The sequence below is a fragment of the Puntigrus tetrazona genome, unplaced genomic scaffold (assembly GCF_018831695.1).
Source record: "Puntigrus tetrazona isolate hp1 unplaced genomic scaffold, ASM1883169v1 S000000746, whole genome shotgun sequence".
Lineage (NCBI taxonomy): Eukaryota > Metazoa > Chordata > Actinopteri > Cypriniformes > Cyprinidae > Puntigrus > Puntigrus tetrazona.
The window spans coordinates 2,794,449-2,812,625 of NW_025048355.1; the positions used below are offsets into that span (position 1 = coordinate 2,794,449).

Genomic DNA, 18,177 nt, shown 5'->3' on the forward strand with positions numbered 1-18,177 from the left:
CTGTGTCAAAACACTGAAGAGTATCAAACAGGAGAATAAAGTGTAAGTAATGTATAATGATAAGATTAAACACTCAATCTACAGCTAAAGGCATTTCATTACTGAATTCAGAGACGCTGTGAGATCAGTTGAAGTAGTATATGTGTAATCAAATCAATGATAATCAATAGAAATTAAGTGTCCCCGACCAAGCAAGCCAGAGAATGCAGAATGCAGAAAAGAAACCAGGCTCAGTCTGACCAGACCAAACCAGCACTTAATTTCCAGTTCAATTCCAATCACAGCAAAATCAGATTGTATGATAATATGGCTCTTAACATATGCCATATGACCTGTAAATACAAAATATTCCTCGTTCAAATTGCCTGAAAAACCACCTCATGTGAGCGTATAAACTTTGTTGCAATAAATATATTAGATGTGTTTCCATTAGGTGTATTTTCACTTCTTACTTAATAAATGTGGGTACTTAATAAATTACCGGGTACCATGTGCTGAACCCAGACAAAACTCTCCAAGGTGAACTGTACCGAGACGAACCATGCCCTGAAAAAGACTGTTTTAATGATGTCTTTCACGCTGATTTAAGCAACATGAGTGTAAGTAATGAATGACAGGATCTGCCATTTTGGGTGAACTGTCCCTTTAAGGCGTGCAGTGCAGTTCTGGAGCGCGTCTCTAGGCGGCGCTGCTTCTGAGGAACGCTTTGATGCCGCCGAAGAAAAAGCGACACAGAACCGCGTGGAGCGAGGAAGATTTCAGATAGGAATCATTCTTAAAAGTCATTCATAATCAGTGTTAACGAACATAAGAGACTTTAATTCGAATTATAATGTCTCGTTACATGAGACCGCCGAACAGCTCTCTGTTCGTCCGCAATATTTCCGACGAGTCCCGGTAAGTCAAACTTTATTCATTCACGCTTCCATACGAGCTCACATATCTCTTATATTTGTAGTTAATTAAGCTGATATCTCTTAGCAGGTATGTTTATTCTGTCTGTTATAATACAGCATTTCCGATGCCTAACATTGCATGTTTTGAATGGGTTAATGTGGTTCGCGCGCGCAGCTCACGCGCGTCGTTTTGTTATCATCATCATCATCATCATCACTATCACTATTTAATTATTTATGTTTTACTCTTTTTGTTTTTTACAAAATAGTTATTTTCTCGACTCATGAGCTGTTAAAGTAATCATTATATGCTCGTTGCATTTCAGAAACCAAAGTATGCGGATTTATCAGATGTTCTGATATTAAGCTTGTTTTTGTTTGGTTTTTTTGCACATAGTCACTGGTTCCTCTGCAGCAATAAAAGTTGTAGAAAGATTGATCCATGAAGCAGTATTACTATAACACATAAAAGGACAAGATAATGACAATAATGTTTACTTTATATCTTGAAGACTTTTGATTAAATCAGGTTTTAAAGGAATATTCTGGAACGCATTGAGGCATAATGAAGATAAGAGCAGAAATTCCTTTTTTTCTGGAAAAGAAAAGTGCAATGAATTGAGCAAAACAATCAGTAAATGTTAGTTTCAGTTTCATTTCTGTGTAAATTTATATACAGTTTTGAGAGCCAGAAATCCATGTCAGGCGATCCAAGACAAATCCCTGTGTTTCCTGAAGATCCACTGAGGTTTTATGAAGTGAATAAACAAACATTATTTACAACATTTACTGCAATGCAGAGTCAAATAAAATGTGATATTTGAAGCATATAAAGTGGTCTTTTTTTCAGTATTTTTACATAAACTATAAGATTCAAAGAAAAAAAGTACACTTCCATCATGTACTTAAAGTGCTCTATTTGGTTTTGTACTTTAATATACTACTTCATACTTAAAATGTGAACAACTAAGTGTACTCAACTATTTTGGGACAAAATATATGAACTAAAATACGCTTTTAACACATTAGCTCTGGATTTAACAAATTTAGTAACCACTTGTAGTATACAAAAAATGGGTTTAAGTGTACTACAGGTGGTAAATACATTTTTAAATACAGATACAGTATGATAAATATGCAGTTTAGGTAATCTTAAGTACTTAAAATCACTTTTAGCATACAAAGTACAAAATCGGTGGGCGAAAATGGAGCACTTTATTAGTGTACTCTTTTCATTTAGATAATCTTATGTCTGGGTCTCTGGATTAGAGTTATAATGTCGTAAATAATCATCACTTTGCTTCATAAGACCTAGATATAATATCCTCAGGAGCCACAGGGTTTCATTCTGCGTTGCTTGATATGCTTTCCTTGACTCTTATTGCTGACTGGCTACCATCAGTTTGAGCTCAGATTCAGCAGAACGTTCTCTATGCTCTTCAAACCTCTCCTCCTGAGTAAACCAGCAGCGTGGGTTGGTTTGGTGACCCCGAGATGTTATTTCTGGTTCAGGCCAGAGGATCTGCGCAGAGAGTTTGGCCGATACGGGCCCGTCGCAGACGTCTACATCCCCCTGGACTTCTACTCACGCCGGCCGCGAGGATTCGCCTACATTCAATATCCTTTGACCGCAGCTCTTAATCCATATCTCTCTGTTGTTGCCCAGACTTTGTAGCGGAGGCCCCTGGTGAAGCCCGGCACAAAGACACAGGTACAGAGCCAAGTAGAGTAGGACTAAAGTCAAGACAGAGAAAGAAACCAAAGAGTTTAAAGCTCCGAGAGACAGAGGCATTATGGGCTGAGACGAGCGGCAGCGGCGTTTTAAAGAACTTAAAGATGAAGGTTAAGGTAACTCCAGTATCCTCTGATTCAAGACACAAGCCTGTGTTCATTTGTAGGGCTGGGTCTGAACATTTCAGTTTGATTCTCATTCACAAGCTGTGATTTCATTCAGTTACCAATTAATTTAGTTTAATTCTTTATTGATACACATCAGGTGCAATTCATGCTAAATTATCTCTAAAATATGCATGATAGCCAGTTGGTAGTACATTACTGTAATATCGAAGGTTAAAAGTGATTTGTAGGCTATACAACTACTAAAACAAAGTCTTTTGTTCGATGTCCTTCAGACAAACTTATTGAATGTTATGGAAACAGTGCTTAATTTATTAGACCACCTGTTGTCATAAAAGAGAAAACACATACTTTAGGAATCTCTCAAAGAAATTTTGTCTAAATCAATAATTTTTATTTATATAGCACTTTTATCAACACAGGTTGTATCAAAGCACTGTACAGAATAAAATAAAGAATACAATGACGGGGATGTATAATGAAGAGAGTGAACTATTTATTATTAAATGCAGAGACGGTCTCTGGAATCAATTCACTGATAATCACTAGAAGTTAAGTGTCCCCAACAAAGAAGACAGAAGAACCAAAACCCCATCCATACAGAATGAAGAAAAAAAACTTAGTGTGTGTGTGCATCAGGATCTGGTGATCTGTTGACGGGCGCATCTAGGTGTTCTGGTCGCTGATGAACATAATCTCTGGGTGCTGATCCACCATCTAGTCTGGATACAAACTGTGAAAACAGATTGAGAAAGAGACAGGACTAATATTAGCGTAGATGCCATTCTTTTTACGATGTCACAAGTACATCGTATTTTAGGAGTAGTGTTCCCGGTTCCAGCAAATCTAAGTAATGCAGCCTAAAAATGCTTTAACAGATTTGAATAATAAGTGTATTAGTGTGTTATGTGTAGGCTACGTTAAAAAGATGTGTCTTTAATCTAGATTTAAACTGGCAGAGTGTGTCTGCTTCCCGAACAGAGTTAGGGAGATTGTTCCAGAATTTAGGTGCTAGATAGGAAAAGGATCTGCCGCCCGCAGTTGATTTTGATATTCTAGGTATTATCAAATGGCCAGAGTTTTGAGAACGCAGCGGACGTGCAGGACTATAATGTGATAAGAGCTCGCTCAAATATTGAGGAGCTAAACCATTCAGGGCTTTATAGGTAATTAATAATATTTTAAAAATCTATTCGATGTTTGATAGGGAGCCAGTGCAGTGTTGACAGAACCGGGCTAATATGATCATACTTCCTAGTTCTAGTAAGGACTCTACTGCTATGTTTTGGACTAGCTGAAGTTTGTTTATCAAGCGTGCAGAACAACCACCCAAGAAACTTATGCTTATGCATTGTTGAAGGACTAACCGAAACAGAATTTGTCACTCCACATTAAACCGCAAAAACAGCACTTATTGCTTGAATACTGCAAAATTTTTCGTACAAAAATCTAAACACTTGAATTAAAGTCAGTTTCAATTGAGTTCAGTTATCTTTTTTTCTTTGGCACATTAGAGTCAAATGTTTTTACAGAGGAATGTAATTCTTCTTACTCCATCAGTCATATTTAAGTGCCGTTGAAGTACAGATTAATATCTCACTTTGAGAAAACCGCCTTTAAAATGATTTATTGTTATTGAAGTCTGAGACAAATGTTTCTTTCATAGCACCTTATTTAAGTGTCTTTTTAGGTGTTTCCTTTCCAGTGGCCTACAAAAAAACACTTCATGATAAATCAAAAAGCTTTTTTTGGTTTAGTTTTTTTCTGCAGAGTCTGCCCTTAACTGAGAACAGGCCTGACTAATCAGTTCTTGGCATTTAAGAGTCAACATCATTTCGTAAAAATGAGAATCGATTAAAATCAAAGAGATCAATATTTTTTTACCCAGCCCTATTAGTGTGTGTGTGTATTTGGCTGGCTGTGTGTGTGTCTGTCTCTGCATGTGAGACAAAGCCATTCGTTTGAAGCCTTAACAGCGCAGCTGGTTCGAGGATGTCCGGGACGCGGAGGACGCTCTGCTCAATCTGGACAGGAAGTGGGTCTGTGGCCGTCAGATCGAGATCCAGTTTGCTCAGGGAGACCGCAAGAGTGAGTGTGAGCCGTCTGAGTTTTGTATTTGAAAAAAACGAGCTGTGACGATGAATCGATGCAGGATCTAGTTACAGTTTCTACTCTTAAAATATGTACACTGTTTTGATTTTTAAACCTTAATATTATGTTCAACAACAGATGCACTATATTGCCAAAAGTATTTGCTCACCCATTCAAATAATCTGAAAGCAGGTGTTCTACTCACTTCAAAATCAAGCACCTAGACATGCAGAGTGTTTTTACATATATTTGTGAAAGAATGGGTTGCTTTCAGGAGCTCAGTGAATTCCAGCATGGAACTGTGATAGGATGCCACCTGTGCAACAAATCTAGTCATGAAATATTCCACAGCAACTCAGTCATGAAGTGGTAGGCCATAAACTGACGGAGCGGGGTCAGCGGATGCTGAGGTGAATAGTGCAAAGAGGTCGCCAACTTCAATCGTTACAGACCTCCAAACATCATGTGACCTTCAGATTAGTTTAAGAACAGGGCGCAGAGAGCTTCATGGAATGGGTGTCCATGGCCGAGGAGCTGCATCCAATACATCACCGAGTACAATGCAAAGCATCGGATGCAGTGATGTGAAGAACACCGCCACTGGACTCTAGAGCAGTGGAGACACGTTCTCTGGTGTGACGAATCACACTTCTCTGTCTGGCAAACTTATGGATGAGTCTTGGTTTGGCGGTTGTAGGAGAACGCTACTGACTGCATTGTGCCAAGTGTAAATATGATGGAGGGGGGATTATGGTGTGGGGTTGTTTTTCAGGAGCTAGGCTTGGCTCTATTTCCAGTGAAAGGAACTCTGAATACTTCAGGACAACCAATACATGAACTTGACTGGCCTGCACAGAGTCCGGAGCTCAACCTGATAGAAGGCCTTTGAGATGAATTACAGCGGAGACTGAGAGCCAAAATGCGCTTCTTGAAGAATGGTCAAAGATTCCCATAAACACACTCCTAAACCGTGTGGACAGCCCTCCCAGAAGAGTTGAAGCTGTTATAGCTGCAAAGGCTGCACCGGCGTCATATTGACCCCTATAGATTAGGAATGGGATGTCACTTAAGTTCATATGCTAGTCAAGGCAGGTGAGCGAATACTTTTGGCAGTATAGTGTTTTTGTCTCCTCTCTTTGTTGTTCAGTCAGCCACACCTGCGCTCATTCAGTAAAATTTACCAACAGGACAAACCTTTATGATAAAAATGGAAATGCTTTCACAAATATGTTACATTTACAGATAAGGAAATGGCCGAAAATGTTTTGTGCTGAGACACACACATCTGTCAAAGTGCCTGAGTGGACAAGCCATTACACTAATAAATTTGCTTAAAATCAAGAATTGTCATGTTTTAAGTAACCTAAATTATATACTCATTTAAATATCAGTAAAATTTACTAACGTATGGTTGAAGAGCAGATGGCGCTCTACTCTTTTATCACACACTCCGATGTTGAAGAAGAGAAGTTCACCCAGACTCAGATTAATGTAAACACAGCTCGCTGTGAACAGACTTGTGAATCGCTTCAAACTTTCCAGTCTTATGAATGATAATTTCATTATTTCAGTCTAAAGTGTGTGTAATGATCTGAAGTGTACAGCATCATCTGCTGGTCAACATCTTACTCCAGAAAGTACATCATTTGTGGGTTTCTGGTTGTGACTGTCTTGTGTTTGTCAGCGCCGGGGCAGATGAAAGCCAAGGAGCGTCAGTCTCCTCGCAGCTCACGATATGAGGACTACGATCGACGCAGACGCTCGCGCAGCCGTGACAGACGCAGATCACGCAGCCCGTCCTATGACAGACGCCGTCGTCGGTCGCAGAGCCCTAGAGAGTGAGCAAGTGAGCGTCACGGCATTTCTGAGTCTGTGGAGCAGGACACTGACCTTGTGCTTTTCTCTGCAGGTCCAGAGGAAGAACACACCGCAGACGCAGCCCAGAACATGACCGGTACGTGAGACTTTACTGATCGCAGCTTTACACGGACAATACAGGACACTCACTTACTACTTGCTGTTATTTTATGTTATTTAAAAAAACTTCCAAAAACATATATTTTCTGACATTTCTCTCATCGTGGTTCACATTCGTTCATACTCGCTCATGATACTCGTTAGTGCTGTGCAAGAGACTCCATGCTCAGATCATCCTATTATCAGCCTGTGAGATCGCAGAAACCTGTTACCGTTATTTATTTACTTGGTTTCAAGACCAGAGAGTGAACCCACGGTTCATAGCAACTTATGTTTTTATTACTTTATGATGGGCAGAAGAGAAAGCACACACTGAACAACAAAACTCTGGTGGTTTAACACCTTTCTTTGGATGCTGCATTCATAAACTCAATATAATCGCGTGTGATTGGTTAAAACGCACAACTGTAAAAATGCTGAAAATAAATCAAATTAACCAAATAAGCCCTAATATTGGATAATAATTCTAGCTTAATGATGATGATGATGATGATAATCATCTTCAGAAACAACACCGTAATCACATACTGTGTGTGTGTGTGTGTGTGTGTGTGTATATATATATATGTATGACACACACAGTACCGTTCAAAAGTTTGGTTTGATTTCCATGAAAAAAATCACACTTTTATTTACCACAGTGAGTTGTAAAATTAATAGAAAATATAGTCAAGACTTTGACAAGGTTAGAAATAATGATTTGTAGTAATAATTTTTTTCCTTCAAACTTTGCTTTTGTCAAAGAATCCTCCGTTTGCAGCAATTACAGCATTGCAGACCTCTGGCATTCTAGCTGTTAATTTGTTGAGGTAATCTGGAGAAATTTCACCCCACGCTTCTAGAAGCCCTTCTCTCGAGTTGGATTGGCTGGATGGGCACTTATGAAATACTTATGTATAACTGACAACTAATGAAAACACCATATTTATTATCTCAGAAAATTTGAATATTGTGAAAAGGTTGAATATTGAAGACACCCGGTGCCTCTCTAATCAGCTAATTAACTCAAAACACCTGCAAAGGCCTTTAAATGCTCTCTGTCTAGTTCTGTAGGCTACACAACCATGGGGAAGAATGCTGACTTGAAAGTTGTCCAAAAGACGACCATTGACAGGATTGTGAAACAAAACCCTTTCAAAAATGTGGGGGAGATTCACAAAGAGTATACTGCAGCTGGAGTCTGTGCTTCAAGAACCACTACACACAGACGTGTACAATACGTTTCAGCTGTCACATACCTTGTGTCAAGACACTCTTGAACAACAGACAGCGTCAGAAGCATCTCGCCTGGGCTAAAGACAAAAAGTTTTAGAGCACTTCATGCTTCCTGCTGCTGACCAACTTTACGGAGATGCAGATTTAATTTTCCAACAGGACTTGGCACCTGCACACAGCGCCAAAGCTAGCAGTACCTGGTTTAAGCACCATGTTATCCCTGTTCTTAATTGGCTAGCGACCTCGCCTGATTCTCTATCGGGTTTTGTGAAGATGCGATATGCCAGACCCAACAATGCAGAAGAGCTGAAGGCCACTATCAGAGCGACCCGGGCTCTCATAACACCTGAGCAGTGCCACAGACTGACCGACTCCACGCTCATCAATTGAGTGCTGGACCTGCTCATACTTTTCAGTTGGCCAAGATTCCTAAAAATCCTCCCTTTGTTTTGGTCTAAAGTAATATTATAATTTTCACATTTAAAATATCTAAATAAATGAATATAATACACAAGTTTCACATTTTCAGTGGAATTAGTGAAATCAACCTTTTGATATTCTAATTATATGGCCAGCACTTGTATATAATGAATATATATATATATATATATATATATATAATATGAATATGCCTTCTGAATGCATGAGAAATCATGCTTTCTGCAGTTTAGAAATCAGTTCATTTTAGTTCAGTGTTATCAACCAAAATTTTGATAAAATTATGGTTGATAACACTGAACTAAAATGAATTGAGCTCTATTAGACTGTAAATGTTGTTTTAGATTAGCTGGAAAGCCTGTTTTTTTGGATGGTAACATGATTTATGTCACTAATAAGATTTGGTTCACCCAAAAATAAGAATTATTCCCTGGCCAAGTCTGCTAGTTTGTTTCTCCTGTTGAACACAAAAGTGTTAAGTGAGGATCAAAACAACATCCTTCAGAATCCCTGGATTTTCTTGGATATTTTTTTTCTGCTTTTCTTGAAAGTCCTGATAAAGCATTTGACTGTTCATGATCATGTGACTCCCGCAGGTCCAGGCCATCTGCACGTGACCGGAGCCGAAGCCCCACCCACTCCAAGAGCAGGGGCGGAGCTCAGTCACGCTCCAGGTCCAAGTCCAGCAGCCCGCGAGAAACCAGCCAACTCCACACAGAGAGTCCAGACGTCTCCGAGGAGAAGACGCAGACTCGCTCCAGGTCCAGGTCCAGATCCCGATCCCGATCCCGCTCCCGCTCCTGGGCTGGACGCAAGTCCTGGGGGCACTAGAGCCCCTCCAAACCGTGGTTTGCGTGAATGTCTGCGAGTGACAGCCATCTGTCTATATCTTTTAAGGAGAGCAGATCAGCACAAGCATCTGTTAACGGCTGCAGAGAGTCAGCGCTGATGTCTGTGCGCTTTAGTTTACAAGAGAGATGAAAATCGTCTCAATATTTTTGTATGAGATTTTTGTTTTAGTTGACCAGTAATGGCCATCCATTTAAAAACGGTCTTCCATGAGTGTCTCAGATGTGTTTTATTGTGAAATTTGCAGGCCTTTTACATGTAACCTCAGAATGAAATAAATTTCTTGTGCATCAGTATGTTGTTGTTAATTTTTCACTTTATCCTCTGATCTCAATTCCTAAATAATTCAGAACTAAACTATGATTGATTTGGCACAATGTGTGCTTTCGGTTTTGGTTTGGATTAATAATTACAAATTAATCTTGTGACTCATGTTGTGACTTCATCTTTTTATACGCCCTCGTGGTTTTCCAAAACCAAAGCTTTTTGCTCATTAAAATACAGGTTATTTAGGGTTTTTCACAGTGATGTCATGTAGAAACATTTTTAGTTCCTAAAGAATCCGACAGTGATCAGTCAGTGATGCCGCAAATTTGTGCAGGAGTATCAAAATAATTTTTTTTTTTTTCAAAATGTTATCTTTTGTGTGGTGGAAAAGCTACAGGTTTGGAAGGACATGGTTTATGGTGTTTTCTACACGAGTGCCCTTTCACACGTGTGAAATAAATCTAGCCCTGACCATGTGACCCTTCAGCATTAGATGATCATCATCGCTTGCGTGTAAGAGAAGAGCCTCTGTAAAATCAATCAACCTGCTCGCACACCACCCAGCTCCATCCACCCCCTCACGGGACTCCTGATTGGACGAGAGATGCCCCGATAGGTCAATGATGGGTTTAAAAACATTGACAGACGCCGGCTTGAGGGAAAACCTTGATTGGATTCTGAAAACAGTTCATGTATGAAATCAGACATGACTGATTGATCGTTAATTAGGATAATAATCATGAACGGATGGAGAGCTAGTTACAGCGCTGTTGGTCACTCATATGCTTAAGAAACAGAAGAACCTCGTTAATAAACCTAGACCTGGTTTCACATGTTTAGTATAAACCTGTATTCGGTCATAGTTCAATTAGGACATTTAAGTCATTTTTAGAAAAGGACATTCCTGGTGTCCATCTTAAGACGAGAAGGGCCATAATATATTTTATGATCAATCTGCAAGTTTTTTTTTTTTTTTTTTAAATTGAAAGAGATTTAGGATTGTAGTCTGGAAGTAAGATAGTCTTGTCTGTGAAACCAGGGGCATAAGTTATGTGATTGTCACGCTACATCAGGACCATCTCCTCGTCGTCCAGTTGACCCGTAGGCCGTTACAGAGCCACAGCAACACATTGCATTGATTACTTCTGCCAGGATATAAAAGTTAGCAGCGACCTAGATTCGTCAAACTACAGCGACCGGTCGAATGAAAGATACAGCTGCTGCTTTCAGATAATTTTTAGATGCACTTGGATCATGCCATTAAACGATTGACAGTTTCTCCTCATTCAGCGTTTTTATATAATTTAGAGGACCGGCTTTCTCAAATGGTGAGTGTTGAGTTATCTGTGTCTCTGGAGCGCAGAGGCAGTCATCAGCAGCACAGCTATATTTGTAGCAATAGCCATTGTTTGGGTAAACATTAAACATTCTCTTTTATGCCAAAAATCATTATGATATAAAGTAAAAAAAAAATACTTTGCATAAAGGTATGTTGTAATTTTCCTAGGTATCAAAGCTTAATTTTTGATTATTAATATGCATTGCTAAGAATGTAATTTGCACAACTTTAAAAGCCAATTTTATCAATATTTGTATATTTTATATATATATATATATATATATATATATATATATATATATATATATATATATATATATATATATATATATATATATATTTTCAGATTTTCAAATCGTTGTACAAATACATCAATGGAAAGTATATTTATTTAGCTTTTATTTAAAAAGCCCCTCGTGACTAGTTTTGTGTTTGTGTTCATTTAGTATTTCTGGTCTATGAGATTGTGAGAGCTTTATGTGTCTGCAGCGGCAGAGATGTCCGTGTGAGGATGGGCGACTGGAACTTTCTGGGAGGGATTCTGGAGGAGGTTCACATCCACTCCACCATGGTGGGGAAGATCTGGCTCACCATCCTCTTCATCTTCCGCATGCTGGTGCTGGGCGTAGCGGCTGAGGACGTGTGGAATGACGAGCAGTCTGACTTCATCTGTAACACGGAGCAGCCCGGCTGCCGTAACGTCTGCTACGACCGCGCATTCCCTGTCTCGCTTATCCGCTACTGGGTGCTGCAGGTCATCTTCGTGTCCTCGCCCTCACTCGTCTACATGGGCCACGCAATCTATCAGCTGCGCGCCTTGGAGAAGGAGCGTCACTGCAAGCGAGTGGCTCTGCGGCGCGAGCTGGAGCTGGCCGAGGCCTCAGAGCTTGGGCCCGTACATCGGCGACGGGTGGAGCGGGAGCTGAGGCAGCTGGAGCAGGGGAAGCTGAACAAGGCTCCACTCCGGGGCCCGCTGCTGCGCACATACCTGGCGCACGTGGTGACCCGCTCCGTGGTGGAGGTGGGCTTCATGACAGGCCAGTACCTGCTGTACGGGCCCAAGCTCCAGCCTCTGTACAAGTGCGAGCGGGAGCCGTGTCCCAACGTGGTGGACTGCTTCGTCTCGAGGCCCACAGAGAAGAGTGTCTTCATGGTGTTCATGCAGGGCATCGCCGCTGCCTCACTGCTCCTCAGCCTGCTGGAGATCCTGCACCTGGCCTACAAGAAGCTGAGGAAGGGTCTTCTGGACTACTGTCCCCCGCTGAGGGATGAGGAAGGACCTGAGAGGAACTCACAGGGCCGTAAAGCCACCATCCCGACAGCGCTACTGGAGAAGCAGGGCAACGGACCGGCCGCACTCATGAACCCCTCATCTGTGTTCGTGCCCATCCAGGTCCTGCAGAACAAGGACACCGCTCCCGGTCTGCTGGAGCACAACAGCAATTCCAACAATAACCCCTGCAGCCAGACTGGATCCCCCGTGGCGGCGGACGGGACCGGCTCGGACAGCGCAGACTCCGAGCCCAGTTCCGGCTCACGGAGGCACGGATCCACTGGGAACCCTTCCTTCTCACCCAACAGACAACGAGCATCACTAACTAGTGGCAGCAGACGAGCCGCTAGTGACCTGCAGATCTGAACCCGTCCGGATCATTTACTCGCCCTCATGGGTTGGACTGGGGCTAGAATGCAGCCCTGGACAAATACGGTCCACTAGTTCCCACAGGAATGTTTTGATGAGTAAGTAAATAAATAAAATAGAATACAATGATAGATATTAATAAGCTCACAACAAATGCAACAAACTGCAAAGCACTGATTTTAAAGTAGAATGTATAAGTTCTGTCATCATTTCCTCCTCCCATGTGGTCCAAACCTGCATGACTTCTGTTGAACACAACATACATTTTGTAGAATTTTACCAAACCATTTAGTTTACTCTTGATTTTTACTGTATTGAATTCTTTTATGGTCCAGAAAGAAATCCTTACAGGTTTGGAATGACATGATGGCGAGCAAATGTTTGTGTGAACTATACCTTTAAGAACTTTTAATATTAACCCTAACGACACAATAAATAATAAACTATGACATTTGTAAAAAAAAAAAAAAACCAAAACAAAAACTTGAAACTACAAAAACATTTTATATAAAAGTATGCCCCAAATATTTAATAAGTAATAACATTTATAAATGCATTTCTGCCAAAATACCATAGACTACTTGTACAGTGTTAGTAACTGCAGGGTTTCTAAGAGTTCTTCAGAACAGTTTAAGACACACTGGTGTGGAATGACATGTTAATAATGAAAGAATGGTCATTTTTGGCTGAACTGTCTCTGAACACAAGACTTGAAGCTTTATTTACAAACTGGACTGTCTGAATATTCAATGTTTAGAATGAATTATTGTAGATTTTAATGGGTTTCATATTCATAGATGTTTAAAGAAGAAACCATCACATATCATAGTGTCCATACTGAGGTCTATAGAAGTAAAGAAATCTCATTTTTATTTATGATGTGATGTTTTACTGATATGGTGGTGTTGAGGTGATCAGTAAGACCAATGCAGCCGATTCAGTCAGAAGTGTATACTACAATATAAAGTCAGCACCAAATACTGTCATCCAAGTTCATATAACCTTGCAAAAATTTTGCAGAGATAAAATATATTTATACAAAACAATTCTTGCTGATTCTGGTTCTATACAAAACTACACACTTAAATGAGTATTAAGGCAAAGATGAGGATAATTTCCATTGCTAATTCATCTACTTATGATCTTGAGATAATATTTTATGTTTCCAAAAACAACAAAAAACTGTGTTACGCACTTTAAGCACTTGTACAAATTATAACTGGTAAACCTGCAATTAATGATTTACTTATTGCTGATTTATGCTTGAATTTGTTGGATGAATAGATATTTTTAAAAACCATGGGAAGGAAAGAAGCCCTGAAGTGTGACAGCTGTGATATCTTACCTTTAAGAAATTGCCTTGTTTTTTTTTTAATAGATTTAACACAACTGTACAACATAACTACAATTTAAAAAATCAGGGGTCAACCAGGAACAGTGCAAAAAATGCTTTTATTAAATATCAGGCACTATTAGGCTGAACAAAAACAAAAAGATTTGCCTCTTATACAAACTCAAAGACTTCTACTGATGTGTAAAAATGTGTTAAAGTGTAGTGATGTGGAGTTATTCTGTTCCTCCGTCCTGCGCCGGCTCGTACTGCAACAGCTGGAACACACATTTACATTTACATTTAGTCATTTAGCAGACGCTTTTATCCAAAGCGACTTACAATTGAGAGTACAACAAGCGATTCATTTTTTGAGAGACAGACAGACAGAGTAAGTGCTTGTAACACCCAGTCACAGGCAGTGGTCAAATTAGTACAAGCCAGAAAGGGAAGGAATAAACAAAGGGAAGGAGAAGTGAGAATGATTTTTTTTTTTTTTAAGATGAGGTCAAGTATTGCTGAAAGAGGTGAGTTTTCAGCACACACACACACACACACACAAGCATCATTTCCCACTGATTTTAGGAATATATTTTGGCTAGTGTTAAGTTTAAGGGTCTATATTTTTGGCCAGTAATGTTGACCCAGGGTCATGTCCGCTGAGGATTGAGCACACTTTAGTCAGTCTCACCCTGCTCCTTAGCTCTTTGTTCTCCTCCATCAGCTGATCATATTTCTGCTGTAAAGTGTTGAGCTCCAGCCGCAGACTCTCAGCGTCTTCTCCCTCGGGTCCAACTCCCAGCTGATGCTTGATGAAGCTGACAGGGCTTAGTTAAAGCTCTTTAACTTTGTATCTGTAACCCTTGAGCACAAAACCATTTTTACATCATCTGAAAGCTGAATAAAGATTTGTCTGAGATACAACTATTTGAAAATCTGAAATCTGAGGGAGCTATAAAAAATCGAAATATTCATAAAATCACTTTTAAAGTTGTCCAAATTAAGTACTTAGCGATGCATATTATTAATCCAAAATAGGCATTTGATATATTATGGTAGGAAATTTACTTTTGATCTTTACTTAATGTCCTACTGAATAAAAGAAAAATGGATACTTCTGACCCATACAAAAAAATGTTTTCTATTGTTACAGTTTAGCTGTGCTGCTGATGACTGCTTATGTGCTCCATAGACACATATAAGAGAGATCTAGTTTTGTTTTGCAGAGAACATAATCATGTTTCATAATCTTTGCAGCTTCAGGTCTAAAAGTAGTTTCATTAATGAATCAAGCGCAGTGAAGCCAGGTGAAACCTTTAGAATCACATGAATTAAAGCACCACACTTTCACAGACAAAGCTGAAATGCATGTTTGAGCTGTCTGAAAATATCCTGCTCTTTAAAAATGTCCTAAACATATCTTAAAATATACTTCTATGTCTCATACGTACTAGCACAACGCTTCTCCTGATACACACAGAAGGGCATTATGATATTATGATTTCTTGGAGAGCGGCAGGTTTCTCCAAACGTCAGTTTAAGGATACTCCAAGGCATTGTTGGGTTTCTCGGTTTCCTCATACAGAGCCACCAAGACTGAGAAGAAGAAGAAGAAAAACTCAGGCACACAGAAGATCAGCTGTTCAATCATTAGCTGGATTGATCTGATGTTCTTACCATTGGTGAGACTTTCGAGGACACCGGCCTTCTCCAGATATCTCCTAAACTGCTCTCTCTTAGACTCGGACACCTGTGCAGAGCAGCAGAAGAAAAGGAGAACACCTGAGATCTTCAAACTTCCGGTGCTCATCAAACACTCAATCACACTCAGAAGAGTCTGATGGTCATTTCATTACATAACAATGTGTTGTAAATATGAGGAGAAAAGGACGAAAGAATGTATTATCGAAGACAAAATAAGTTTGTGTTAGCTGCTAAGTAATTTACTGTGATTCTCTACACCTTTGTGAACACGTGGCTTCATACTAACAGGTTCAAACATTCACACAACACGAAAGAGAAACGCAGTACGAGAAGATTCGTACACATTTACACCGCGTCCATTCGAGATACACGAATTAAAAAGGCTTTTAAAAGCTAAACACGTCTCGTTCACACGACACAGATGATTTCCGAGCAGTTTCACAGAAACAGACTCGTCAGAATTTAGCAGAAGTAAACCGACAGCATCTCGATTTTAAGTTTGTTGTTTCTTTGTTTACTCACTCTGTAATGCGCCATCGCTAACTACAGTCACGAAATGTTTGATTCGCCGAGCTACTCTCCCACGCGCATGCACCGAGCACAACCGGAACACAAACACTGTCGCCATGGCAACGCTTAAAGGGACCGCGGCGTCAGGTGCGCTCGTGAATCATGCTGCTCGTTTACTGAAGGCCTGCGAGTCTGTGCTTGTGTTTGAGGATGGGTTTCATGGTCACGTGCAGTACAATGTTTTACAGTATGTTAACAGTTATATTATATATAAATATAATATAAATGTTTTAATTTGACTTTAAATTGCACTGCAAGTAAGAATTAAAAATAAACAAGTTAATGGAAATTTTATAAGGCTTGTTTTATTCATGATGTGTGTGTATTAAAGCAGACACAGGATGCTGGACAGAGATAAATGCTTACGATGAGGTTGATTATCTCTGAAGTCTTGAGGTGTGTTTCCATGTTGTGAAATCTTCACATTATTGGTGTTGTCTCTTAAAGAAGAGTAGTATTGCTGCTGATTGCGAATCAGAAGGTGACTCTGATGCTTCTCTTCAGTCACAGACTCAGACGGATGATTCTCATGGTCAAATCAACTCTCCTCAATGGCTAAGTTCTGTTTTATCACTGGACAGATTTTTTTGTCATGTTTTGAGCACATTTAAATGCGTATCTGCTGTAAATGACTTCACCCAGCAGTTAATTTACATGTGTCCAGTAGATTTGTGGTAGTGGAATATTTAGAGCCAGTTTTGTTCATCACAAGTACTCTTTTCTTGTTTCTTTAAAATTTATGCTTACAACGTTCCCACAACACACTTTCAGTCGCTCAGTGTTTGCGTTCAGATGGTGTGTGAATTTGATGAAACTGGTCCCTATAAGGAACAATAACATTGTGTGTGAAAGGTCCTCGCATGGCTTGTTTAATTCAAGATATGTGTGTATTAAAGCAGACCCTGATGTTAGCCTTACACTAAACCAGACAAAACACCAACTTCTTGATGATCTGGATGTTGATGAATCTGGCTCGGTGAGTTCCCCTGACTGTGACACAACAACATTAGGCAAAATACCCAGCCTTGCATCCAAAGAATTTGAAACTGAAGGAGTAGAACCAAGTTCAAGTCAGAACCCAAAAGACGGTGTAGTTGTCAGTGCATGCAAAAAACATGATACTAGAGTGTACAACAAGAGGCATTATTGCTTGTATTGCAATAAACCTTATGTTAAGACAGCAAGGAATCTAAAAAGTTCACGTTAAAGTAAGTTTGATGTGGCTAGAGTGTAAGGAGCGAATTCATTTATTGAAGCCAAAAAAGTGCCATGCAATAAAATGAATCTGAGAGGGGATCTCCAAAGGAATTTAAGAAGAGAACAAACAACACTCTCTCTCTCTTTTGTGAGAAAATTCATGCCCAGTGCAGTGCTACTTTAACGAGGTTAGTCTGTGACCCCAGGCCCTCTGGAAAACTGTCATCCAGGGCCTTTATTGAATAAATTCATGCCCAATAAAGTGTTACTATGATGGGGTTAGTCTGTGACCCCAGGCCCTCTGAATAGTATTAGGATACTGAATAGTATCAAATACTATAACTCTATAGTATTTGAGGGCCCCCCCTAGTCGAATGAGAGAGTTAAATTTCTAGAGAGTGAAATTTTTCTGTGTATAATAATTGGATAATGACAAGTCGAATGCACTTGGTTTGGTGTCTCTAGCTCCACCAGACGCAGAGATATTGTATTGTACCTAAGTGGAAACCATGTATTTTTATGATTTCCAGTTGTCTTAGATAACTGAAATTTTGTGTGTATACTAACTGGAGGAGACTCAATCGAATGCACTTGGTTAGGTGTCTCTAGCTTCACCAGGCACCGAGATATTGTTTTGCACCCAAGTGCACACCATGTATTATGTTTAGGGTTAGGATTATAGACATAAAAACAAAAAGTGCACCCCGTGTTTTCCTTTTCCCCATTGTCCTGGAGTGCTGCAATTTGGTATATATATATATATATATATATATATATATATATATATATATATATATATATATAT

General features: G+C 39.7%; 3 protein-coding genes across 5 annotated transcripts; 2 read left to right on the plus strand and 1 right to left on the minus strand.

The window, feature by feature from the left end:
• The first annotated feature begins 695 nt into the window (after positions 1-695).
• On the plus strand, positions 696-9,619 carry srsf10b (serine and arginine rich splicing factor 10b). Of its 2 annotated transcripts, none has more exons than XM_043233111.1 (6): positions 696-897; positions 2,409-2,513; positions 4,735-4,841; positions 6,529-6,682; positions 6,754-6,798; positions 9,071-9,619. In XM_043233111.1, the coding sequence occupies exons 1-6, from the start codon at positions 833-835 to the stop codon at positions 9,303-9,305; spliced, it is 711 nt and encodes a 236-aa protein (XP_043089046.1). In that variant the 5' UTR covers positions 696-832; the 3' UTR covers positions 9,306-9,619. The 2 variants fall into 2 exon arrangements, with proteins under 2 accessions (XP_043089046.1, XP_043089047.1); XM_043233112.1 differs by having other exon boundaries at positions 697-897; positions 4,738-4,841.
• Positions 9,620-11,437: 1,818 nt separating this feature from the next.
• LOC122335170 (gap junction alpha-9 protein-like) lies at positions 11,438-12,568 on the plus strand. The gene has a single exon (XM_043232942.1). It carries the CDS (start codon positions 11,441-11,443, stop codon positions 12,566-12,568), a length of 1,128 nt encoding a protein of 375 aa, XP_043088877.1. The 5' UTR covers positions 11,438-11,440.
• Positions 12,569-14,004: 1,436 nt separating this feature from the next.
• LOC122335171 (MYC binding protein) lies at positions 14,005-16,248 on the minus strand. 2 transcript variants are annotated; one of them, XM_043232945.1, is made up of 5 exons: positions 16,128-16,244; positions 15,579-15,651; positions 15,449-15,497; positions 14,593-14,719; positions 14,005-14,179 (listed from the first exon to the last, which is right to left on the minus strand). In XM_043232945.1, exons 1-5 carry the CDS (start codon positions 16,140-16,142, stop codon positions 14,138-14,140), a joined length of 306 nt encoding a protein of 101 aa, XP_043088880.1. In that variant the 5' UTR covers positions 16,143-16,244; the 3' UTR covers positions 14,005-14,137. The 2 variants fall into 2 exon arrangements, with proteins under 2 accessions (XP_043088880.1, XP_043088878.1); XM_043232943.1 differs by having other exon boundaries at positions 15,449-15,651; positions 16,128-16,248.
• Between the last annotated feature and the right edge of the window lie 1,929 nt (positions 16,249-18,177).

Coding starts and splice junctions, on each gene's coding strand:
- LOC122335171 (XM_043232943.1), bottom strand. Junction 14,720..15,448: donor AAACCCAACAATGCCTTGGA/GTATCCTTAAAC, acceptor AAGCCCTGTCAG/CTTCATCAAGCATCAGCTGG. Junction 14,180..14,592: donor ACAAAGAGCTAAGGAGCAGG/GTGAGACTGACT, acceptor TGTGTGTTCCAG/CTGTTGCAGTACGAGCCGGC.
- LOC122335170 (XM_043232942.1), top strand. CDS start 11,441: ATGGGCGACTGGAACTTTCTGGGAGGGATTCTGGAGGAGGTTCACATC.
- srsf10b (XM_043233111.1), top strand. CDS start 833: ATGTCTCGTTACATGAGACCGCCGAACAGCTCTCTGTTCGTCCGCAAT. Junction 898..2,408: donor AATATTTCCGACGAGTCCCG/GTAAGTCAAACT, acceptor TTTCTGGTTCAG/GCCAGAGGATCTGCGCAGAG. Junction 6,683..6,753: donor CGGTCGCAGAGCCCTAGAGA/GTGAGCAAGTGA, acceptor TTTTCTCTGCAG/GTCCAGAGGAAGAACACACC.